The following is a 27,500-nucleotide window of genomic DNA, read 5'->3' on the forward strand; positions in this document are numbered from 1 at the left end:
CAGCGGACGCATTATGAGTCTTGGACATATGACAATAATAAGATCAAACTCATTTACACTGGCTGAAGAAAATATAAGAGCCGTTTACCCGAGCAAAACCAAGATAGGCCATCACTGTTAAAAATGTTTCGTTTTTTTCTAACTTAGAAATTGCTAGTAAATTTCACAAATAATTACAGAGTAAAAATTGTTTCAATAGTAAACCCTACTCTAAAAAAAAAAATGGCTGTATGATTAACTCTGAAACTAAAAAAAAGGAAATATTTCAATTCACTATATTATCCAAAAATAGGCATGACCACATTATTGCATTTAACAAGAAAATACTTTTTCAGTTTTCCTACTTCAAATTTTCACATTTAATTTAATGCGTTTGTGAAATTTAATAGCAATTCCAATTGAAAACTGTTTCAAAGTAAATCACACATTTAAATTTTTTATTTATTTTTTTCAAAGTGTGAATTTACTCTGGATTAGACCCTCAAAATAAAATGAGAAATTACCATTTAATTCACTATATTATCTAAAAATAGACATTACATCATATATTTTTATTATTATTATTTTTTTTTTTTTAAGTAAAACAAAACTATTGTAGTATGTTATGAGAGAAGATTCCATTTCAGTTTTTCTACTTCAAAATTTCATGCTTCATGCAATGTGTTTATGAAATTTACTAGCAAGTGAAAAATGAAAAAAGTAAATCTTACAAAAAAAATTAAAATTGTAGTTAGTCACATGATTTCAAGAATCATGTCTGTTACACACCATTAATATATAAAAGTGTATGCCTTGACAAAGCATCTACTTGCACTGGGAAACATTGGTGTGGAAACAATTCTCACTAAATTGTGAAATTGTAACATACTACAATATTATTGTTTTACTTAAAAAAACACTTCAACATTCAGCCCAATGTCCTTCAAACAAACGTCTCAACTGAATGCTATGAAAACAGTGCTTAATTTATTAGACCACCTGGCATCATAAAGAGATAAAAAACACAAATATTTTGGGAATCTGTCAAAAAAAATGTTATTGTCATTTATTGGGCAAATAACTAACTAAGGAGACTAGTATTTATTCACAATAACAAAAATGTCCTCCTATGCCTTTCATAACAGCTTCCATTCTTGCTGGTATTGTTTATGTACTTTTTGATTGAAATTGGTATCTGAAAAAAAAAAAAAAAAAACACTATGAAGTGCTTGACTATTTTTTTAATAGATAACAGCAATAATTATATTATAGCACTAGAAATAGCCAACTACTGTTACTAAAGAGCTTATGCATATTCGAGGACTAACCGGTACAGAAAGCTGAAACATGATTTTGGTAATCACCAATACTGTTAGTTTAGAGCAGCAGTGGCACAAACCTTATACAACTATCCCTTTAATGACCGTCGGCTGCATGTTTAGTGTCCTGTCCCTTTAAGACCTGCACATATCTAATATACAGACACACATCCGTTTCTCTCAGCTGTTTACTTTCATTTTAGAGATAACCAACTGAGTCTGTATGCAAACCTTGTGTGTTTTGACAGTATTAGTGCAAAAGATAAGTTAGTTGAGTAATCAGGCGCTGTTGTGAAAAGCTTAAACGGCAAGGCTTTAAAGCTCATGCAAATAATGTACTTATTTAGTACTCCTTCTTCCTTATATTCAACAAGCATGAGTTTGAGTTCAGCACGGCCTCGGCTGGCAAAGAAAGAAGGATTAGAGGAAGAGAAGACGGAAGCGGAGGTGAAGAACGAGGGATGAGCTCGGTCTCAGAGGGCCGGCTGACATTTGGCTGGTGTTTGTCTGAAGGAGGTTAGGAGAAGCGAGGACCGCCTGAAGACTCTGAATGTCAGACGCTCCAGAGACTGTCCAGCAGATCTTCTCCACTCGCTCTGAAGAAACACGCAAGACGACAGCGGGTCACAACATCCTGCATTAGAGAGCACAGGGAACCCGGTCATCGTGCTGACAAGACCACCGATCTCGCTCCAGACGCTACATATTTCATGAGGACAAATTTGCTAAACAGAACTTGAATATTTCATGCAGTCGCGCTGCGCTCGTGTGTTTATGGATTCTATACGCCGGTTACTGGAGCAGAAATAAAGGGCTTCTGCTGTGTAAATGACCCTCGCTGCGAGTCGAACTTCAGTTTCACCACACCTGATCAGCAGGACATTTACATGCATTAATATTTCACACGGCCACTGTGTTTTGCATTTCTATTTCTGTCTATATGAGAAAGCAAATACTTATAATTTAAAAAAAAAAAATTATCTTGATCAAAAGTGCCATTTATAATGTTACAAAAGATTTCTATTTCAAATAAATGCTGTTCTTTTGAACTTTCTATTCATCTGTGAATCCTGAAAAATAAAATATATCACGGTTTCCACAAATATATTGTGCAGCACAACTGTGTTCAACATTGATAATAATCAGAAATGTTTGTTGAGCAGTAAATCAGTATATTATTATGATTTCTGAAGATCATGTGACTCTGAAGACTGCAGTAATGATGCTGATTATACTTCTGTTTAAACCAAGTTAAGTTACAGTTTTTAACCCTAAGAAAGCCAACTGGTTATTTTTTCTTTCGGCCCTAAACGTGATCATTATGTATGTGCAGACAGGATATAGAATGAACCATTAAAAGATAAAATTACAATAAAAATAACATATATTACAATAAATATACACAATTAAATATATTTTAATATTTTATTTTATTCTTTTTTTATGTTGATTTGTTTTTATATTTAGTTTAATTTCATTTGTTTTGTTTTATTCAAATTTTTATTTTATTTTTTTATTAATTTTCGACTTTGCACCGAATGGGAAATCTCTACAATTAAAATAAAATTACATATATACACAATTAATACAATTATTATTATACATAATATATAAATATAATCAAGCAAATTCTATCAAAATATTAAAAATATCACTGACCCACAGTCAAACTATAATTATTATAACATTTAAACAGTTTTAAGTGTTTTATGTATAAATTAAGAGTTTATTTGCAAAAACAGAAAACTCCATCGGTTTTTGAAATGCACTCTTCATATGCAGACAGGACCCAGAATGATCCCTGGACTCTGTCTGAACGTCTAAGATCATACGGAGGATGGACGGAGCGAGGGATGATAGAAATGTCAGGCGTTAAATGGCAGCGAGTGCCCAGCGGAGGTGTTTGGTCCCTCCATGCGCCGCTTGTCTGCTCGGATCCGTCACTGTCACAGAAATGCAGCAACCTTTACCCCTCCATCACACTGATTTACCCCCCTCTCGGGCCCCGGGGCCGTGTCAGAGTCTGCTTATCGCTCAGCATCGGCCCAGAAACCTTCACACTCATAACAAGCTCCTGAGGCTCCTCCACCGAAACCGCTTTATCTCCAATCACCGTCAATACCTTCAGCTCCTCCGGACAGAGCTTCCATATTTAATGTGCTGCCGCTGGAGATTACAGACACGATCACATCAGGAGTTCATATCAAACCCCACTGAGACTGGTGACCGCTCCTCCAAGCAAACAATCAGAAGTCACGCCGTTCACTAAAGTTAGGAGACAGTCGGCTGAACTGCTTTCAGGGTCTCACAGCTTCAACTTTTCTCATGTTTGATGAGTCCAGGTCACATTTCACCCCCAACGAAATAAAGAAATGATGCTTTGATTAAAGGAAATCTGACTAGAACATGTCCAGGGCATATTTCACCCTCAAATATACAATCAATAAATAAATAATACAAAAAAAATTTAATGGAAACAGTGTAAATAAATATATTTGTTTCTTTTTTAGCACAAGTTAGTAAATAAATAAATAAATAAATATCACAATGCAAATATACAACAAAAGAAAATCCAAAAGACATGATATTTTGCATTAAAAACAAGTCTATTTTATGATCTAGGATGTTTTTTCTCTTGTAATTTCTTGACAATTCATGATGCATAAATCGTCAATTATTTTATCATCATTTACTTTTATGTTACTTTTATGACGTTGTAATACATATACTGTCTATATATAATGCATACATTTTTCAAATGCCTTTTTATGCATTTAATTTCCATCATATACAATGTAGTATATGCAAAAATCTTAATGGGCATAAAAACAAGAATTATTTTCTTAATGCAAAATATAATTTCTTGCAAAAATATCTTTTCATACGGAGTGAAATGTGACCTGGACATTTTCTTGATGGACTCCTGCGTCTGCCACCTGTCAATCATCTGAGTCTCGTGGATTAAGGCATATCATAAATGCAAAGATGCAGGAGATGTTTAAGAGGATAAGCAGAGCAGACTCGCTGTCTTAATCTGCAAACCACAGCAAGCTTCCCTTGAAGAACACTTACAATAAACTTCCATCTGGGCCTCAGTGATGATATTAATCGAGAGTTTCTGGTAATTGCTTTCCTGATGTCAGATAATACACCAGCATCCGTCTGAAAGCATCTAATCCTGACCCGCTTTCAATGGAGCCGGAGGACGAGGAAAATAGCGTCTCATGAATAGCAGATGATTATTCAAACAGAGCATTCCCATATCATTTCCACTCTACATGTACTCTAAACAGGGAGAATCACTACAAACTGACAAAATATGAGCTTGGTTTAACTTGAAGAAATTATGACATAAATCACTATTGTACGGTAGAAGGCACTTCTCAAAGTAGAATTAATAATACTAATAATATTTAAATTATTAAATAAATTAATTGTTGTTAAATTGTATTAGTCTCATAATTTAAAAGAATTAGCCTTGCTTTTTTATACTAAAAATTAATTTAACCAGTAAAAGTTTCAGGATTTTAATTAAATAGACATGCTTTTTGATTATTTAAATTTTATTCAACCATTAAAATGCAATCCAGAGTCTAGAATGGGGAAAAAAAAAAAAGATCTGAAGAATGGTGCTGGAGCACAAACACTGCAGGACTATTTTTAATAGGTTTGATCGCAACTAACACTACAAAGACGCCTTTAAAAGTGCTTTATTTAAAACCAAACGTACAATGTTCTCACAATAGCAGTAAAACTGGGAGTATCCACAAAGTAACAGCTATATTTACTGGAAAACGCCTCCTAAAGCATCTCACAACCGGCAGTAACTCACAAGTGAAATGCACGCAGTTCTGCCCGTTTTACCAAAACACAGAGAGTCCTGCAGCACTGCTGACTTGGATGTTTCCTCACTGAGGTTTATTAAAAAGGGATGTGGAGTTAAAGCCAGGATCCCAACGGGGAACGGACAGCAAACCTCCCCGGACGACTCGGAGGGAGAGAGAGCTGAAGCAATCCTTCCCAGGAGAAGCAGAAATGATGAAATCCTTCACCTCGAGAACACACACACACACACACACTCGCTCTGATGTGAGCGCTGTAATCAATAGGGCGACAAATGAACCTGCACAATTGACTTCAGCTTGTTCATTCATTATTAACGGCTCAGACTAAATGAACTTAAATTGAAGTAGCAGGCGTTTGACAGCCCTAAGCTTCTCATTTAGCATTCAGCAACAAATCTTAATGTGAGGCCCAATGAAACACAGATACAGCTCCCCAGACACTATTCCTCTTGGAGAAAAACAAGAAGTCCTCTTTGTGTCTTGAGCGCTGACTATTCCTACTGGTGGTTATTTTAGTATCCCTGAGATACTATTAGCTTGCATTATTTTAGATTAGTTTTTATTTTTATATTTTCAGTTTTATTTTTTTTAATATATTAAATTAGTTTGTTTATATTTTTTAATAAATTCTTTTATTAATATTTTATTAGTTTTTAAAGTATTAAAGTTACACTTATAAATTTTGCTGTTTTTTTCATTTTTAGTTATTTTTTCTCATCAGGTTAAACCACACAAAGATGACAAATGCTGCCTTCACAACTAGCTGAAATAAAATTATTACGTTTTTTATATACTTTTAATTTATATTTGAATTTTAGTTACATTTGACAATCTCCTCTAAAGAGAAAAATAAGTTGAGAAGTGCTAATTGTGTCTTGAGCTTTCACTCTTACTGGTGGTTATTTTAGTATCACTAAGATACTATTATAGCTTTTATTCATATTTTAGATGGTTTTATTGTTATATTTTACTTTCTTTTTTTTAGTTACATTTTTAGCAATTTTGTTATGTTTTTGTCATTTCTATTGGTTTTTTTGTTTTTTTTTATCTCAAGTTAAACTAAATAAAAATAAGAAAGGTTACCTTGGCATAAAATATAATTAAAAAGCTATAAAAAACATTTTCTTGTGTATTATAGTCATTTTTATTATTTTTTAAACCTATGTTTATATAGTTTTTATTAATAAGTTTAAAAGGTTTAAGTTTTTTTATACCTTACTTTTTGTTACTACAGAAGAAATGCGATCTAATATCAATTTCTGAACAAACCTGAAAGCACTCTTAATGGCTATAACAGAAGTTGCACTGAAACGTGGGTGTCTTGTTTTACAGCCTCTAAATATCCCAGTGATTATGTGTTTAAGAGTTTTCTCGTGCTTATTTTCCAATGTAGTGTTCCAGCTCACAGAAATCAGGTCACACAGCGCTACTTTCACCAAAGCTTTTCCGATGCATCAGACACAAATATAATTGGAGCGATCAGCGATACATCAAAAGAAATCCCTGTGGGAACAGCACTGGATTCAAGGTTGGTGTTTCTGGAGAGTTAATTAAGATCAGAGGCGTTCCTGTGAGTGTTTCAAGCCAAACTGAAGAGTAATTCAGTCAAGACACTACAGGTAACATATTTAACTAATAGATATCACCATACTCCTCTAGTTGATTGATTACATTAAGAACTGCAAACATTTTCTGTATTTTCTGAAATGCCGTGTTTAAATATGCAAATGTGATATTATCTAATCAAATACGCACTTATTTGCATAGATTGCCAAGCATAAATCTGAACTTTGGGTAAAAGTCAGGTTTTTGTTTATTTTTGTTGACATATTAGAGTTAAAGGATTATGGATTTACTAAAAAAATACTGAAAATGGACAGAAAAAGAAGATTTTTATGAATCTAGTGTTGTTCAGTGTAAATGTTATATGAACAAACCCCTCTGTAAGTTTGGTGTATGTAAGTGTTACTGAAGCGGAGAAAAATCTCTTTAATGATACGTACTGTAACTGAAATCTAGAGCTGCAAATAGATAAAACATTCAAAATACATTTTATTTTATTGCACTTATTGTAAGCTTATTTTAATTAAAGTTTCTTGCACTAGTCTGAAACATGTTACAAAAAGCCAAATAGACTAAAATCTCAAAATTGACGAGTGCATGAAAGAAACATCATGCTTATTTAATGAAGTAGTAATTTAATAATAGTAGTCATTTAGATTTGTTGACATATAAGAGGTTTTTACAGAGGAGAGTTTAGGTATCTCACTCCAGAAATCAGAAAACGATGGGATCAGCTCAACTATTTGTCTGTATCTTTTGGCTTCATAGCCATCAAAGCTGAAAACGGTGAGTGAGAAAAGCAGAAGACGGCATCATGCATCACTCCGCGGATGTCAAACCTGACGGCAAAGCTGCACACATTCTCACGAGTGGCTGGGAACCCGAGGCAAACGTTCACAGATGACGGATCCGAGGGCCTGCATGAAAAGATCAGAGGCTGCGGAGGGGGTCGAACTCCGAAGGGTCCCGACCCAGAGAAACACGCAGCAGGTGGTTTGACAGCGTGCCACTAAAACACACACACAGAGGCAAATGTCTGTGAAAGGTCAGCGCTGGCACGCCGTCTCCCCTGATGGAGACACAATCCAGTGCAGTGGCGGATCTGTGCTGTCGGAGGAGTGATATTCCCACAGCTCTCCAGCAGAGAGAAGGTCACACCCGGCCCGAAGCATCCACCGAAGTCCTGCGCCTGCTTACCGTCGCTCACAAAGGTCTAGTCCCAAGTGAATCTGCCTCTGTATCACTGCACCGCCTCAAACTACAGCGGTGGCCAAAATGATCAGAATACTAGTATTTCCAGCAGCTAAAAATTGTTTTAAGTCAGTTATTTCTATCTTTTGCTGTAGTGTGTGTCAGTAGGAAATATCAGTTTATATTTCCAAACATTCATTTTGCCATTAATTGTAATAATCCAGTGAGATTTTTGAGATCTGATCTGATCATCATCAGTCTGTCTGGAATGACATGAAGAAACAGAACAAACTGAGACTAAATCCAGAAGAACTGTGTCTCCAAGACGCTTCAAGAAACCTCCTGTGTCACATAAACAAACCGCTTGTGAACATTATTAGCCATGAAAAGAAGAGAGTCGAGTCAGAGCACCACACACACACACACACACACTTATATATTACTAAATCAACACACTTAAAGGCAACATTTAGAATCTGACTTTCCTATGACATGCTCCTGGTCTTACTGTGAACGATTCATTGGTGAAATGATTGGCCATTCCAAAAAAAAATATTAAAAAAAATAATCTCATCAAAATGTCATTTTATTTCTGTTTCACATTTAGGAAAAGATCATATATTATGTAAATTAAATGGGTTGCAAATGCTGTTTCATAGTGACAAAAAACATACAGTATGTATATATATATATATATATATATTAAAAGCAGATGTAAATTATTGAGCCACAACGGTTGTGATTCACATTTACATTCACAATGTTGTTTTTCTGAAACTTAATCAACAGGAATAACTAAGAAAATCAAAATGATTAAATAAAATAAATTAACTTATTATTATTACTGTTATTATTATTAAATGTGTGTATTTTGCACAGTATAAAACAGTGGTATATTAGAATGGTAATGTATTTTTATAATAATAACAACAACAACAAATATAAAAAGTAACTATTTCAATATTATTACTATCATTAATTTTTATTGTTGTTATTATTATTATTATAATAATATTACCATTGTAATATACTGTGAAAAAATAAAAAAAAATTGTTCTAATATATATTTCCATCTTAATTTCTTAAACTCAGACTCTATTTTGGTGGAAAACTTAAATGAAAAGCTTTTAATACGTTCTCCATTACAAAATCTTGTCAAATGCTGTGAATTTTTGCCCACAAAATTATTTGAGCACATACAGACTATATTTATTTCATTAGACTGCAGTTGTTTACAAATGTAATGCTTGTAATAAAGAACTACTGAAGAACATTTATTTTTCAGGCTAAAGCCAAAGCCATAACTTGTTGAGACACCAGTATATGTGTCTATTGTGCTCTGTTGTCACTGCCTGTAATCTCACATATACTGATCCTATAATTACAGCTACTAGAAAGATCCACTTCCCAGTCTGTCCTGGGTTTCAGGGTCTCTGTGTAAAAGTGCTGACGTGTTTTTCATGAGGATAAACAGCTGTGTGTTCAGTAATCAGTGCCATGTGGTCAAACACACATATAGACTCAGCAAAACGACACTTGAGCCCTTAAATGCAGATCTTAGGAACACAAGAGCTCTAAATGTCCCACTGTCTTTATAATCACAGGCCTGTCGCTGGCGTACTGGCGGGAAATGAACTCTTGCTCCGCACTGATGAGGGTTTGTCGTGCGCCGTGGCATTTTGAACACTAACTGGTGAGCTCCGCGTCTGTCACGCTTGGCCCTCTGTGCAATTTAAGTGTCAGAGAGACCAGGCCCATGGAAATGGATTCCTCCATGACGGGATGACATCGGGTCCGGCCCACAGGAGGAGATCCAGACCACCAAACACGCAGGTTTAGGGAACATTGACTGCTGCCAAACTGCTGACAGACCGAGACAAACCCCACAAACACAAAACACACATGCAACCTCCTTTACAGCAATTAGCCGTGTCACAGTTTCATTAAAGCTTCAGCTTAAGCTGGTTCTTTAGAGCGGAGATAATAGCACATCCATCCATGCTGTTACAGTCAGGCTTTGTTCAGGAAGTGACAGGAACTTGATCTCATGGATACAGAAGCAAAAGCAAAGCAAGTTTCATGGCATTGGGGGGGGGGCATCTATCGGGGTTGTGTAATACTCAGAATTAAACAGAGAATGGCTTTAAATCAATGATTTTAAATCATCTCTGAATTTGTATCCAGGTAGCAAACAGGAACTAGACTTGAAAAGCAAATATGAAATTACGAGAACAGAATTCAACTGAACTAAAATTTAAAGAAAATCAAATAATCCCAAAAAGAGTCATTTTGAAGAAGAAAAAATTAAGTTGAAGAAGCTTAAATTGGAAAGAAAAAAAAAAATCCCAGAATGCCATTACCTGTTAAATGTCTTAGAATTGTAATTAAGTGATATTTATGTATGCATGTATCATTATTATGATGGAGTAGGGCTGAAACAATTAGTCGACATAAAAAATTGTCTACAAATATGTTTGTTGTGGAGTAGTCTCATATGATGTAATGTAGGAGCCTGCAATGATGTGGTTTGAGCAGTGTGGTGCTGTACAAGACTTAATTCAGCCGAGAGAAGAAGACACAGCGCTTCAGAGCAAACGCAGCCGGTTGGATGAATATTTACATACATGCTGCACTTTCCTCTCGATGATGAAAGAAACTGACGGGTGAGAAAGCAGCAGTTAAGAATGCATCTGATTACAGCGACGAGGAGCTCTGCAGTTCAGCTCTCCAGTAAAGTCACGTCACCTTTATTTATATAGTACTTTATACAATAGAATAGATAACCTTAAATCAAGCAGCTTGTTTCTTATCCATATAACTTACAAAAGGAGATGTTAGGCAGAATGATGTCATTCAGTTACTTTTTCATATCGCTAATTAAATGGTGACTAAGAGTTTCTCTGTCATCTCATTTTGTGTGCCAAATATATTTATTTGTAGAAATTAATTGTATAATAATTAATTACATACTATGATTTTCAAAAGCTGAAGTGATTACCTGTATTTATTTGTTAGAATATGTATAACTCAATATGTTTTACTAATTACAAAAGCTGAATAATGAAAGTCTACTGATTAATCAGTGAAATAGTCGACGATTAGTTGATTAATCATTCTAATAATCTTTAGATTCATCTATTTTTTTGTTTGTTGCAGCCCTATTATAGAGAAGTAACAGCAAAGGTTATTTTTAATATTCTACAAATATATGAAAAAATACCATTTTAATATTATTATTAACTATAAAATAAGAAAGTACACCGTCAAACTTTATTTTATTCAATTTAAGTTGAAATGACTTTTACAAACAAGTTGATTATACTTCATTTAAAGCAGCACCTGAACGTTGAAGTTTTAAGTTGAAATAGGTGGAATGTTTTTACAGTGTAAATATTTCAATAATAATATAACTTTTTTATTATTGTTATTATTATTATATTAATAATACATTACCAGTATATGTAATACACTATTGCAATGTACTATGAATAAAATCATAATAATACTCAATATTACTGTCTATTATATATAAAAATACATATACACTTTAAAAATAAAGGTGCTTCATGATGCCATAGAAGAACCTTTTTTGTCTAAATTGTTCCATAAAGAATCTTCAACATCTGAAGAACGTTTCTGCTTCACTACAGGTTCTTTGTGAAAGAAGGATCTTTAAAGAACCTTTGACTGAATGGTTCTTTATGGAACCAAAAATGGTTCTTCTATGGCATCGCTGTGAAGAACCTTTTAAGCAGCTTTATTTCTAAGAGTGTATGCATGCAAAAAAATCAAATGCTGATGGATAACAGTCCCATTCGACATATACACACCATTAAAACACTGGTCGCTCTAAACTCAAAGGATCATATGTCCCAGCAGCACAGAAGCAGTCATGAGTAACACAGGTATATCTGCAGCAATAGACAACAATACATTGTATGGATCAAAATTATACATTTCTCTTTTATGACAAAAATCATTAGGATATTAAGATCATGTTCCATGAAGATATTTAGTACATTTCCTACCGTAAATATATCAAAACTTCATTTTTGATTAGTAATATGCATTGCTAAGAACTTCATTTGAACAACTTTAAAGCAGATTTTCTCAATATTTAGATTTTTTTGCTCCCTCAGATTCCAGATTTTCAAATAGTTGTATCTCAGACAAATATTGTCCGATCATAACAAACCATACATCAATGGAAAGATTATTTATTCAATTTTGAAAAATTGACACTTATGACTGGTTTTGCATATACCAGCATAAAAACCAACACAAACAGACCATTAAGAGCATTCAAACTAAAAACAGATTCATTTCCTATAACAGTGAAGAGGAATCAGCCCGTGACTCTGGGTCAATTGTTCTGAATGTATTCATTTCTCAGCGCAGAGTTGGTTTGTATGCACACAGCATTGTTTCCTTCCACGCTTCCCGCTGTTTGCTATTACGGCCCCTCCGGTGACTAAAAGCGGCGACGGAAGAGCCTGTGGCTGGACTCGATTAGCTGCGAGAGACCTTCCCTGTTCAGTTCCAGTGAGTAAACCCTCCGCAGGGGCCCGGCCGACAGCTCGCGCTTGAAAGCAACACTTAAGAATCTGACAACAAACCAAACTGCTTCAATTGAATCCATCTCCCCGGGAGAGAGGAGCTGGAGGTAAACATATGCCCTCATTATTTGCACTGCTGCATCTGGAGATTGCAGCTTGACTGTGGATATATGCAGACGTTACACCGGCCCGAGCCGTAAACATCATGTCGCTGTAACACTAATTACCCACAGGCTGACTGGACGTGCCTCTAAATACATTCCTGCAAAACGTACGAATCGCTGCAGTTTCCAGTTGAAATAAACAGTAGAGGCAGTAAAACCCATACAACTTTATTCCTTTTCAAACTAAGTCTGATTTGCAGCTCCACAGTTGCCTAATTTTCGATGTTATGCATTCAAAACTTGTCACACAGCTTCATGTTAGTTCAAATGACATGTTTGCATCAACAAATCCATTTTTATACCAGTTTTGTGTTTGTTAACACTATCGGGTAGGTTTAGTGTAGGGGATATTTCCAAGATCATAGAGCATTAACTTTTAGCAAAACTCCCTGGATATTTTAATTATGAACCTCCGCAAAATGCAGCACGTTTCTTTGTGAAACTGAAATATAACACTATAATAATATACTAATATAGCACTTGCATATCATTGCTCTTTTGTTGGTTTTGAATGCTTCTATTCTCCTCGTTAGATATATTAAAGGATATCTTGAGAGTTTTTAAAATCTAATTTAGGACCTTTTCCCCCGGCTTCACAGACAAGGCTTAAACCTAGTCCCAGACTAAAATGTAAATCTGAGCTGTTTAAACGGAGAAACTGAGATTGATCGTCAGATATATCAGTGCCTTTGATTTGTCTCAAGATGCACCCCAGTAATGTTTTTTTTCTAAGGCACATTTATTAAAATGACTTAAATGTTTTATGGCCTAATCCTGGTTTAGTTTAATCCCTGTCTGAGAAACCAGGCCTTTAAGACCTTTTTTAAATCCTGCAGAAATAAAATTAAAACTGTATGTTGATACATAAACCATTTAATCTCAAAATAAATGTACCTCAGATTATTTTAATTAAACAGACTGCAGACTGAACTAAATACTGCAATCAGCAAAACTGAATAACTGCAAGTTTCAAACACTCAAGACAAGTTTTATTCAATGTGTACATAATTACATTGTTTGGTGTAACAATGCATATCCATATTGCAATTTCCTGATATGATAATATTGTTTAAAAAAAAAACAATAACCTGATTATTGTGCCAATATTCATAAACATATTCCTAAAATCAGTTAGCGCTAATTAAAGGTCATAAAAAGTGTGGAAAAAAAAACCATTAAATATTTTTTAAGATGTTTCAAAATAAGAGTCCCAGTGTATTTCTGGCTTGTTTCTAATTAAAGGTTCCACATTACATATACAATCTTTACCAAATAAACTGCTCTTAAGTTCACATTAAATTAATTACCAGATACAGTTTGTTTAACCAAACTACCAATAATAAAAAAAAGAAAGGAAAAAACTAAGAAAGAAGAGTCTGACCTTAAATCTGATAAAACTGAAGTTAGGACATCTCAAGATTGTATTAAATAGCTCTTTAGACATCGTTTGATCAAACCCACATTCAAAGGCATGACCCCTTTCACAATCAAATCAATTTCCTAATCTCAAAGTAAAAACGAGTTGCATGATGGCAGTAAACAGGGTTTCATGTCAACTTTAAGGTTGGCTGGATCTTGAAGTTTGCCAAAGACTAAAAAGGGAGTTGGAGAGTTTGGAATATTTGGACGAGGCCGTAACTATTGAGCAAAAGCCAGTGACCCAGTTTACTTATTCATTCACTTTAAGAACACCCACCCTCTCAAGAGATGGGAACAAATTAGCCATGATGAGATGAAACCACAGAACACAACACTGTGCTGCTGCATGCTGGGAAAAACATGAGGGATAAGCCCAAGAGAAGGGCGTCTCCTTCCATGAAGACAACCGACTGCTTTAATAACAGCTGGTGCCAACTTATGAGGAAATGAAGCGGTCACTACTGGAGAGAAAGAGAGAGAAACGCTTGAAGTGCTCCTGGGAAGATCGACATGTATACACTACACTACACGTGTGGAAGAGCTATGATTTTATTTGTGCTTTTGAAAGAAGTTTCTTCTGCTCACCAAGGCTGCATTCATTTGATCAAAAATACAGTAAAATTGTGAAATATTATTTTAAAGTAAATCAGCTGTTTTCTGTGTGAATATGTGTTAAAGTGTAATTTATTTCTGTGATCTGCAGCTGTATTTTCAGCATCATTACTCCAGTCTTCAGTGTCACATGATCTTCAGAAATCATAATAATATACTGATTTACTGCTCAAGAAACATTTCTGATTGTTATCAATGTTGAACACAGTTGTGCTGCCCTAGAAAACAGATATTCACATAGAAAACAGCTATTTGAAATTCTAATAATATTTCACATTTTCATTGTATTTTTGATCAAATAAATGCTGCCTTGAGCAGAAGATACTTCTTTCAAAAACATTTTTAAAAAATTGTAAACAAACGGTACATAAACTGTAATAATATTTCACAATTTTTCAGCCTTGTTAAGCCTAAGAGATTCTTTCAAAAACAAAGATTAATTATTGCAGAAGGGTAATTAGTATATGATGTGCACAATATTCTCAACCTAAACAATATTCACAAACTAAACTGCATTAACTCTTTCCCCGCCAAACACAAAATTTTCCATTATTGCACTTCCCTGCCAAACGCTAGGGGGCGCAATTATGCATCTCCTGAATGAGTCTAGAAAGTGCCGATCAAAAACACAGATGAGGAAGAAGCAATCTCATATGTAAGCATATGCATATGAAAAGTGCTGCAATAATCAACACGAACCGCATATAAATGAAAACCGTCTAATGTTACAGAGTGAGGTGTGGATCCAGAAAGTGTTCAAGGCCTGTGAAGCTTTAGGAGACTGATGGAAGACATCTACTGCAGCTTTGCTTTGATTATATTACTGAATATGATCCAGATGTAGGCCTAGTATTTAATAAAATTACAATTTTCTCAGCTTTTTGCTCAAAATGTTGCTTTTTTATGAAACCTACCTACATTCAAGTGTTGATAAAAAAAATGCTTGAAGCTAGAATAAAACGGATTTTTTGTTTGTTTGAAAGTAGAGGGTCTGATCGTTATTTTGATCAGTGTTGGGTGTAACGCGTTACAAAGTAACGCGTTACTGTAATTAAATTACTTATCCACTGAAAAAGTAAAGTAAGGGATTACTGTTCATTTTTAGGTAATTTAATTACAGTTACTTATAAAGTACTTGCGTTACATACAGTAAATAATTTCAACAGTTCTAAAAGCAATATTGAATTTGAAATCTAAACTTACCGTCTAAAGATATTGAATGCAACGGCTTTAACCCTCCGCGTGCGGGTGCGTTCACTTTCAGATTTTCCTGATTCACAGAGAAACCTTAAATAGCTACTCAAATCAGGGCCGGCACCAAGAGGGGGCATTCGCGGGCAGAGTTACGGTGCCCCCACTTTCCATCCTCTCCCCTTCTTGCTGAACGTGATCGTTTCGAAAGCGAAAGTGAAACCGGTAAAACAGCGCACATAAGAAAGCGATTGCACGCTTTAGTGAGCGTCAGAAACTGCACGCAATCACAGATTGCACGCTTCCCATCCCACCCCGAACCCCCCTCCCCAAATTCAAATGCCCCTCTGATGGAGGTGCCCTGGCGCCGGCTCTGACTCAGATACATATAAGACTAAAATCAATAGAATCTAAAAATCTTGAAGTGTCTACTTGACACTTGAACGAATTCAAATTAAAAACTAATGTTTCTGATTATGCAATCGGTATGAAACTAAAGCAAGGTACAGTCTTTCCCGTGTCTGAGCTCATTATATGCAGTCACCTGCGCGCATATGCCCTCACCTAGATACAAAAAAAATGTAAAATATTAAGAAAAAAAAAACTTCTAATATTCATAATTTTTGAAAGAAGACCTGCTATGAGAAATTTACCTCATAAGAGCAGCGCGATCTGACATTATTCAGCAGAGAAGATCATTTCTGTAATTTTATTCTTTCCTACATTAGTTAACGTGTTATTTTGACATGAACCTGTACAGATTTTACTAGTTGGGCTTTTCCTGAACATCTTGCCAAACTGAAATGTATTGTTTAACTTTTAAGCCTTTTTGTTATTCAGATATTTTGCAGAGTATTTCTATTTGTTAACCAAAGGTGGTTACATTTTTTTCATAAAAATGTTTAAGTTTTACAGTTGTTTTAAAGCTAAAATGCTAAACTATTCTATGTTTGACTCGAATTGAAAGAATATAGAGTTTAATTTCTATTAAGGTTTATAGGGATTTTAAGATGTAGCCTAATTAGCGATTTGAATAATTAAGTTACTTATTGAGTAATTAAGTTACTTTTCAGATAGAGTAATTAGTAAAGTAATTTAAATACAATATTGATGAAGTAATTAGTAACTGTAATTAATTACTTTTTGAAAGTAACTTACCCAACACTGATTTTGATGTAGCTATTGCATGTTCAGATATTCATACAACAAAATATTCTGAAATTTTAGTCAAAAAAGCTGGCAGTGGCTGGCAACTTTTTTCAAAAACGCTGGCAGGGAAAGAGTTAATAAGCTCCACAATGGGCCTCGAATGGCTCACAATGGCATTCATGTGTGCTGATCTCAGAAACACGATCCTTCAGACTCGACTCGACGGCTTGCAGCGTGAAAGCGAGCGAGTGCAGCGGCTGTTGTGTGGGTTCAGGCCTCCGAGGCGGCTTTGGGGTCTGTGGCTGTTAATGCAGCGCCTGCAGACAGACCTGCGGCTCTTATCTGCTGCCTGTCCAAATGACCCTCAGTCGTCTTTATCTCGCACACCATCTCGTCTCCCTGTCTGCGTCTCGTCAGCGAGCTCCACCTGACAGCAGAACAAGCGCGAGTCTCAGTTTAAAGGTCCTAAAGGGAGACCGACAGCCTCCTGCTGCACCGCTGCCAGTTCTGTGTCACTTCTGCTCGTCTTCAACTCCACGAGCAAACAAAGTTGCCTGGTTTCTGTGCGATACGCTTCGGTTTTTGTCTCAGCTCTGGGGCGCTGAGTATTAGGAGGAGAAGTTTGGGCGAGAAGTTGGAAGCATCGGCCAAGAAGCACCACACAGAATGATTTTCCTTTCTTCAGTGATCTAAACAGGGATTTGCTTAATTTGGCATCTATTGGATTTCCCCAGTAGAGATTTGCCTCGTTTATCATTGTGGAGGGGCTCATTTCATGCTGCTGGCTCCTCTACTAGACTTCTGAAGCATTACAGTACTGCGACAGCGGACAGAACAGATCCAATAGACTAACCCTGCGCTCCTTTGGGGGAAAAAACACAAACTAATTCTTTGCTCCACTGGGAGGAGCAGCGAAACGTCCGTGCAGTACAAATCTAACAAAACCTCACATATAATCTGGGAGACAGGAGCGACTGTCTGTCCGGAAACAACAAGATTCATCTACAGCATGGAAACACATGACTAAAATAGTGGAAGATGATGTTAAACTGAGCTAAATTCTGATCTGAATGAATCATATTTTAAATACTTTTCATGTTAATTTGTAAATTTTTGTTTCATGAAAATGTAAAAACTTGCTTCTACTTTCCCAACCATAAATCAAATAAACAGATAGTTCACATAAAAATCATCATTCTTTCTTTCTTTACTCCCCCTCGTATCTCTCAATCTTTCTTTCGTCTGTGGAAAACAAAAGATCATTATAATTGGAAGTCCATATGATTCTATTATTGCAAAGCCATGTCCAACTTGCAGAAGTCATACAGGTTTAGAATGAGTAAATCATGACCGAGTTTAACCATCCAATCAGTTCCCACAAGATAAAATCAACTCCCACCCTGCATTGTTCAACTGAAGTGTTGCGTTTCACTTGAAAATACGCCTCATTATAAAAGCAGAATGGGTTGAGGAAGTGGTTTCATGTTGCCTTAAAGGTTGGTCTGATATTTACCCTTCTTTGTACCATATCACACCTGAACACTGAGCCACAAAACCCCTGAACAGACCACAGCCAGAAACCTCTGGTTAACTCAAAGCGTTTTTATAAAGATATCATCTTAAAGGCCGCCCGCTGCGCTTCGCTCTCCTCCTGGTAACACATTTAGCCCCTAAAAAGCTCAGCTGCTCTAATTTTGAAGCGAGATCTTAACCTCACTTAACTTTGCCCACGCCACAAGAGATTCCCCCTCCAGTTTCTTGAAAACGTCCCTCCTCATCCGAGCTCGTATAAATGGATGACATACATACAGTGTTTCATCCATCAAGAGCAGATGAAATATGAGGTGTTAAGGAGCGGACCATGTCCTGGAGCGCTTCATAAATCCATATATCCTTCCTGCTCGGAGAACAGTGACAATGACCCAAAAACAGGCACATGGAACAAGTGCCACAAGAAAAGCAGGCAGGAATACTGAAGCGGAGTAAATGTGCAAAGAAAAGGGCTTTCTGTGACGTCTGGTAAGGTTCTCCCAAACATTCTTGCAGTCAATAAAACATTCATTCAAAAGGTTTTCAAAACGGTAGCACAAAAACATTATTCACACATCGTTCAACGAACGTTTTTTCCCTACAAAAAACAAACAAACAAACATTTATTTGGACACTTATCTCATGTTTTTTTTTTTTTTTTAAATGTTACTTCTTGTTTCAGAAAGTTTAGAGAACATAAGATGTTTGCAAAATGATAAAATTGAATGTTCCCTTAAAGTTCACAGAACTGAGAAACAAATAAAACATGTATAGAACATTTAGAAATAACGTTTTGGTATCTTAACGTTCTTCCAGTAACTTATCTGGGGCCTCATTCATAAACATACCTGCAAACTCACAAGAGGTCAAAGAGGTGACGTAGTTTGGATCAAGAACAGTTTTGAGAATTTAACATGTAAATGAAGCGTTCTGGTGCACTCTGACAACAAAATAAATAGAAAAGACAACATATGCTTCAAGTACAAAAAGCACATTTATACCACAAACCTTTGGGACAGTGCAACTTTCTTATATCACGTTCTTCCGGGATGAAGAGTGATGAATTCCAAAGATGTCCTGACTCGATGGTGATTGGGAGTTTCTTCTCAGGTAGAAAGTTAAAAAGAGCTACGAAAGAGATCTGCTGAGATCCGAGGATCTTTGGTTGAATGGAAAGACAAGGCCACAAGGCCTGGCACAAAAACTTAAGGGTGAGAAGAGCTCTAGCTCACATCCTCATCTCCTCAGAATCTAAGAGTCGCAGACTGCCTGGGCGGGTCACTGATGTGAGAGCTTTATCTGATATAGAGGTCACACCTCTGGGGTGTTAAAGAGCCAATGGTGTCTTGAACTTTTGGAGGGAAAGTTTACGACTCTTAGTCTCTGAACTGGGGGTGGCTCGATACCATCATTTTGGCTTCGGTACGATACCAGAATGCAATACCTCAATATCGATACTAAATCAATACCATAGGTGACAAATAACCAGCCTCAAAAGATGAACTGAAAACTATTTTATTAAAATGATAATAATAGAAACAGATTCATATCGTAATGCCTTTGTATCAAACTGTAACAAAAAACCTACTGGGAACATATAGGTTACATTTTGAAGAAAAATGTGAAGAAAAAACATACGCATATTCGAGATATGATCATAAGATCAAATTTAGGATGGTTTCTGCACAACATTTTATAAATGAGGCCCCTGGTCTCTAATAATAATAATAATGTTCTCACAACGTTAGCACAAAAACATTATTTACACGACCAAGAAAAACATTTCTATATCACTTTAAAAACTGGACACGAATGTTCCAAAATTACATTTTCATAACTTTTAATAAGAACGTTCTAGAACATATTTTTTGTTTGCTGGGAAGCAGCTCAAACTGGAATATATGTTGCATATTTTAATGTATTAATGTAGGTAGTGTGTTTCTCCACATTAATGCCTCTGGTGCTCCAGACGTTCAGTTTTATCTCCTGCTGTCTGATTCTCACTCCAGGATGGCCTAACTCAAAATACTGTATAATGCCCAATTAAATATTTACACGCATTAGCCTTTCAGCTGTTATTGTGCACATTTAAAAGTCTTTTTTAATATATAATTCCCTTTGCCTGCTCCTGCAAAGCCCCTGGAGCCACCATAAGCACCCAATTCAAGGTTAAGAAGACATCCCAACGCTGCGAGCATTTCTCCAGAAGGAGCTTCAATAAGAAATACTAATGCTGCAGTTTTATTTCGGTTCAATATTAATTTTACAAATTACATACATATTTTGCATAATGTTTATTAATGATCCGGCTCCCTTTGGTGAGGGCCTTTCCGGCGCGCTGCTCCACAGTGAATGCTTGCATCAGCAGCATCTGTGCTTCATTGTTCCTGCTCTCCACAGATGCTACAGAGACACTACAGCTCTATTGCAAACATCTAGACAGCCGTACTCATTTCTGTTTTAAAATTAAATCCACAAAGACAGATTCAGTCAAGAGAAACATTAAAAATATGCTTCTGTGCAATGCAAATGCTTTGATCTCATTGCAATGCATTGTTTTAGTCAACATCTGCATGAGCCGTGCATTTCCATGCTTTGGGTTTTGCATCATTTGCTAATCAAGATGTTTAAAATCAAGCTCTACTAGAGTCTCCTGTGCATTTGCATGCAATGAAAATTCACTCTTATTTTAAATGCATGATTTTATTGTGCATTTAAACCGTGCATGTTTCATTTCTTAATTCGTTGAGCTTGTACTCAAAATGTCATAACTGGATCTTTCTGGTGATGCATGCTGGACTTTTCCAAACTTACACCCACCTGCATACAGTTTTGAGTGTTTTGAACATCTGATCAACAACTGATGCATTTGCAACCAAGTCCAAAGACCAGAAAAAATATAATTGCATTGATTTGGATTTAACATCAAGCCCTGAATGATCAAAAACTGTAAGAAACAATGGACTGCACTGGTGGCATCTATCAGACAACATGCACATAACCACAAACAAGCATTTACAGTTAAAAATAGCCGTTTCGTTCTTGTATTCATCTTGTGGAAAACTAATTAAGGATGCAATGGGAGGAGGGCAATGTGAAGGCTGTGAGCTGAATACACAGTCTCCAGCCTGATTTTCCTCGTGCGCCACGGCTGAGCGTTTCACTGAGATGTTATTCATGCAGCGGCACGGGACTCTAAACAAGATGTGCCAGTATTAAAATGGAAAAGGCCTCCATTTTGGCTCTAACTGTTCTGGCATTTCCTGCATTCCCGAAGCCGAGCGGGAGGCCGGCGCTCTGAAAGAGCAGGTTCAATGTCAGCACTCAATGATTGGATTATTAATGCAATTAAATCTGCACTCTTACACCGGACTGTGCCTGGACTCAAGAGCAGCAGTTATGTGGAGTGTAAAATTACTGGTGTTGTGCATGTCAAAATAACATGAGCGAAGAGGGGAAGGAAAATAAAACAGCCAGCTTGGTTTACCTTGAACTAGACTGAGCGCTTATGATGGAAACAGCATGAAATACACTCTTAAAAATAGGGGGTTTTCACAGCGATAGCCATAGAAGATCTATTTATGTTTCTTTCAATGATCAGTTCTTAAAAGAACAATGATTTTCTTAGTAAGAGCATGTTAATAATCTAAAGAAACACTATTAAGAACCTTTTGTCCAATGAAAACTTGGGTTCTTCATGGAACTATCAATGCCACTAGAGATGCTTTATTTTTAAGAGCGTAAGCATTTACTTTCCAATTAAGACAATATAAACTCATGGTCAAAATAGCCATTAAGGCATTCATTTTTGATTAGTAATATGCATTGCTAAGAACTTCATTTGAACAACTTTAAAGGAGATTTTCTCAATATTTAGATTTTTTTGCTCCCTCAGATTCCAGATTTTCTAATAGTTGTATCTCAGACAAATATTGTCCTATCATAACAAACCATACATCAATGGAAAGATTATTTATTCAGCTTTTACAGAATTTCACAAATTGACCCTTATGACTGGTTTTGTGGTCCAGGGTCACATATATATATTTTCTTTTTCTAATTTGTTGCTTTATTTTTGCATTGTGAATGTAAACAATAATATAAGAACATTTGATTAAGTTTAAAATTTATTTAAAATTTATTGAAAAAAAAATTATTAATGTAATACTGTACATTTTAATATAATATAGATGGATATAATGTAACTTTTGGCCCACGACTCTCAATCAAGTTTGAATTTTTTCCCTTCGTATTAAAAAGTCTTCTTTACAACATGCTATTAATCAATATCCATCAATAAAATGGGTTACAAACAGCGTTTCATGTTGACTATAAAGGTTCAAATGAATTCCTGCTGACACAGGAACAAAAGCAGGAAACAGGACAAACCAGAACACTAAAAACACTCAAGCAAACATGAACCGCTCACACACATGCCAGGTTTACAATAAACACCAGAAAAAAAACCTGAGAAATAATTAGTGTGTCATTAAAAAAAAAACAATTTGGCACGACACGGTCCTCGCGTACAGCTCAAATATTTACGCCTCCTCTATTTAGCGTCGACGTAAATAAATCTCTGGGATTAGCGCCGGGCATCGATGCTTGGCAACAATTAAAAATGTCACCAAATGTGGGAGACGAACACATGGCGGCTCCATGGCGCACGGAGGAAACTTCTGCTCTCCTGCGTAGCTTTCCTCTCTCGCCTCGGGCGACCATACGATTCTCAAGTGGGCCAACTTCCCATCAAAAAATCTGGGGCCGCGTCTACCCTTCAAGAAACAATGGCCTGATCATAATTAGGTCAGGAAAACACAGGAAAGTGCTGCGGTGAAGTTAAACTAGGCCCGGAAAATTGTTAATGAGTCAAACAAGGGCTATTAAAATTCTGCAGACCCAGGTTGACAATAATGGAGATATTCGCCTGTGGTCAAACGAACGTTCACCAGCGACAACACGAGTATCAAATGAACCTCGCTACCCAAAAAAAAGCCTTTGAAATTGGGACAGCGCTGGCCCATTGTGGATTAATTAGCTGCGTTTTTGAGCTCTACTCGTCACCTACAAAGGGGCTTAACTTCGCTGAACAGCAGCCGTCATATTATTAGGACTTAATCATCTAGCGCTTGTTTATTTATGGTCGTTTCTGAAGTGCGATGGTAAGACCACCTGTCCACCTTGCACACCACAGCAGGCCTGTGTTAGTGGAAGCGGCTGATTCATTAGCTTTTATGCTCGTTTGTAGCCCACCCGAGGACGAGGGAGCTTTCATTAGTACAGCGCTGTTTACTCAGCAACTTACACACTGCTAAAGAACAATCCCACACACACACACACACACACACACACACACACAGGTGAACATCTACACCAGCGCATATATGCAGACTGTGACTAAAATGGTTGCAAATGCAATATAATGTAAAGATTTGCATGTTTCTTCATCAGGTTTGTAGAAATGTGTCTCTGCATCAGTGTCTCAGCAATGGATGCTCTGCAGTGAATGGGTGCCGTCAGAATGAGAGTCCAAACAGCTGATAAAAACATCACAATAATCCACACCACTCCAGTCCATCAGTTAACATCTGGAGAACACAAAAGATCAAACTAATCCAGCATTAAGACGTTTTTAACTCAAATATGAGTCTATAATCCATAATAACTCTTCCTCCAGTGAAAAAGTGTTCTGGTCTGAATCAGGAGAGAAATCTGCTCAGATCAAGCAGCGTTTACAAGACAAAACAGCTCTAAACTAATATGTGGCTGTATTTTGATGTGAGAGACAACAGGAGATGCACTTTATCACTGGAGGAAGCATTATTATGGACTCTATGGTATTTGAGTTAAAACATCTTAATGCTGGATGTGTTTCAGCGTTTGTCTTCTCCAGATGTTAACTGATGGACTGGAGTGGTGTGGATTATTGTGATGTTTTTATCAGACTCTCATTCTGACGGCACCCATTCACTGCAGAGCATCCATTGCTGAGACACTGATGCAGAGACACATTTATACAAACCTGATGAAGAAACAAGCTCATATACATATTGGATGGTCTGAGAGTATGCACATTTTCATTTTTGTCTGAACTATTCCTTTAGCTTGTTTTCTGTTATTTCAAAATAATATGAAATACAAATAGGTATCATTTACTTTCCACTTAGACTGTGTAAGCTGTAGGATAATGTTAGCTAAACTAGCTTTTATTGCATTGTTTTACCACACTCACATTCAGATTACACCCTGCAATCAGTTATTAATATCCCGTTTCACTCACAAATGTCAATAAAATGGGTTGCAAACAGCATTTCAGTAAACTAATTCTTTCTGACGCAGGAACAAATGCAGGAAACAGAAGGACAAACAACAACCTGAATGCTCTCAATTATAAAGATTTAAACATTAATATAGCACAAAGTATGGTTTTATAAATAAATAGACATTAAATTATAAAATAAATAAATATTTGCAAGATGCATGACATTATTAACAAATGCATCACAGTCTGTGAAAAGTGTTCATTGCATGTTTGTTTTCATCAGTCATGATGTCTGATTCGTGAGCAAATGACTCCGAATCAGTCAGTCAAGAAAAAACATGATTCAGTTTCAAATGGAGTAATTTATCAATTAAAAATGATTGCATTTACCGCACCTCTATGTTGATCTAGGTCAGATGTGAGATGACTGTGTGTCTAAATCGAGCAATTCTGTAATCTGCCAACTGAAACAAAAGGTCATCTGGCTCCTAAACGATTCATGACTCTCTAGTCATGTTTTAGTCCTGATATGTATGTGTGTGTGAGTGTGTGTGTGTGTGTGTGTGTGTGTGTGTGTGTGTGTTTTGCTGGAATGCGGTCACAGGAAGACACACACCTCAACACAATCGTTTGCAGAGCTCAGCCACAACAAACACTGAGAGGCCGGACTGGAATTCTGCAGAAGGGCGCAGAAATGCTTTCGGCAGACGATGGTAAACTATCACAACTTCAGCCGTGTGGCTCATGCAACCTTCAAAACACAATCAGCTGCCCTCCTTCAACTAAACGCAGATCTAGTTTCAACCTCCCATGAGTCTTGGAAACACTCCATGAGTACGATTTGGACTAATTAAAGCAAACTGACTAACCCAGCGGTGCGCGGGAAGAATGAGCTCAGAAAACACACAGGTGATGCCCGTCATGATGAATGCAAGCTCGTCAACAACGAGAACAATGACTCAAACACAATGTGCTGCAGGACTGAATCCACGGAAGAGGCTGTTAACGGCTGTGTGGTTCAGGATATCCTCTGCGTCACCAGTCAAAATAATCTCCATAATGCTCATCCTGCTCTGGGGGCGACGGTCAATGAATCTGAACTGGAAACTGACAATGCTTTCTTTCTCCGAGAGGAGCTTGAGCAATGCAGTTCATCTGATTTTAGCCGTTCTTCCTCGTAAAAATCAATGAGGATATAATAGCAGCTCTGAACAGGAAATATTTCAAACTAACTCATGCAAACAAGCAACAATCACTCATATGAGTCCTTCTGTGCATGCCATTATTTGTGTAATATAGACATCCCAAACCATTGGACCAATGCATTTCAGTTTATTATCATGCATCAAGCACTCGTGTAACCAGTTATTAAATATTTTATATCCATTCATAACTCAAATAAATAAATACAATTTTTTTAATGTTTTATACACAATATATATGGAAAAGTTAACTAAACAAATAAAAAAATTCACTAACTATTTTAAACATTTCTTTAAATAAACCTGGAAAAGTCATGCATGTATAATCTTTTATGTTTTTTCCATAAATAAATGAATAAAATGATCTGATATTTCCACGTTTCGTGAGCGTCGGACCCCTAATACTAGCAGAACTACTTATTATGTGTCACAGAAGCATCTAGGCGTCTCATATATGGGATTTGTATGATATTGGGAATCTGGAGTTAATCCCATATCATATGTGAGCACTGCTGCCCCCATCAGGACACAAAATACAGAATAAAACACTACAAAACATCTGAAAAACACTCAGATTACCGAGATCGACGACATCATCGCTTAAACTACATTATTATTTATATTATATGCATAAAACAGAGTTGAACTCATCATCAAAAGCACACAGTTTGTATCGTGCATCGACACTAAAATCCTTCATAAAAGCAGATTAAAGCGCATGTAATGTCTTTAACTGGGCTGGTTTTCATTAAACACACAGATGGTCTCATTTACTGTTACATGCACTTCAGGAAAGAAAGATAAAACAGCACTTCATGGAAACTCTTCTGCATCGAGTCTCTGCTTTACATTAAAATACGATGCTAGAATAACTAAAGATAAAAACAGCACAAAGACATGCTTTCTCTCTGTGTTTGAGTCTGTTATCTAGTTACAGACAGAACACTAACTAACGGATAAAACCATCCCATCAAGTTATGAAACATGATTTATGAATGCTCTCTGAAATTATTAAAACGCTTTCGGTATTTAGAACGAAATAGTAACATTTAAACCCCGTTATATGAACGTTTCAGAGACAAACCCGTATAAATAATGAACATTAATGAAGTCCTGATCACTGAACTATTAGAGTTACTGAAATAACGTGTATTCATAACTTTACAGTAATCCTCCAGACGTTATCTAATGCTCTGTTATATATATCTAAACATATGATGATATAAATGTCCACTCAGGATGTAAAGCACTGGTGGTGTTTGATCAGAAGAGAAGATGTTTGAAGCGAGCTGGAGAGAGAGAGACTCAATCTGACTCCGAACTAATCCGCTAATAAAGACTTCACAAAGTTGACGAGAGTCCCGGGGAACTCCGGCGGATGTGTTTGGGGAAAACCGGTGGTCTTACCGTGAGATTCATGAGCCGCTCCGGCGGAGATCAACACAGTAACGGAGGACAAGAGAAAAGCCGTTAAAAGTGTCCGATCCATGACGGGAGTCTCCACCCCGCGCTCCGCGC

The 27,500-nt window shown here is 36.4% G+C and overlaps 1 protein-coding gene across 14 annotated transcripts in view; it reads right to left on the minus strand.

The window, feature by feature from the left end:
- The window catches only part of LOC306865161 (receptor-type tyrosine-protein phosphatase mu-like), a 235,032-nt gene that overhangs the window by 207,412 nt on the left and 120 nt on the right, over positions 1-27,500 (minus strand). For all 14 annotated transcript variants that reach the window (XM_079409588.1, XM_079409585.1, XM_079409584.1 and 11 more), the window contains exon 1: positions 27,390-27,500. This exon is cut by the window's right edge and continues 120 nt beyond it. In XM_079409588.1, coding sequence (XP_079265714.1) covers positions 27,390-27,471 — 82 coding nt within the window. In that variant the 5' untranslated portion in view covers positions 27,472-27,500. The remainder of the gene's footprint in view (positions 1-27,389) is intronic.

This window comes from Barbus barbus, assembly GCF_936440315.1.
Source record: "Barbus barbus genome assembly, chromosome: 46".
NCBI lineage: Eukaryota > Metazoa > Chordata > Actinopteri > Cypriniformes > Cyprinidae > Barbus > Barbus barbus.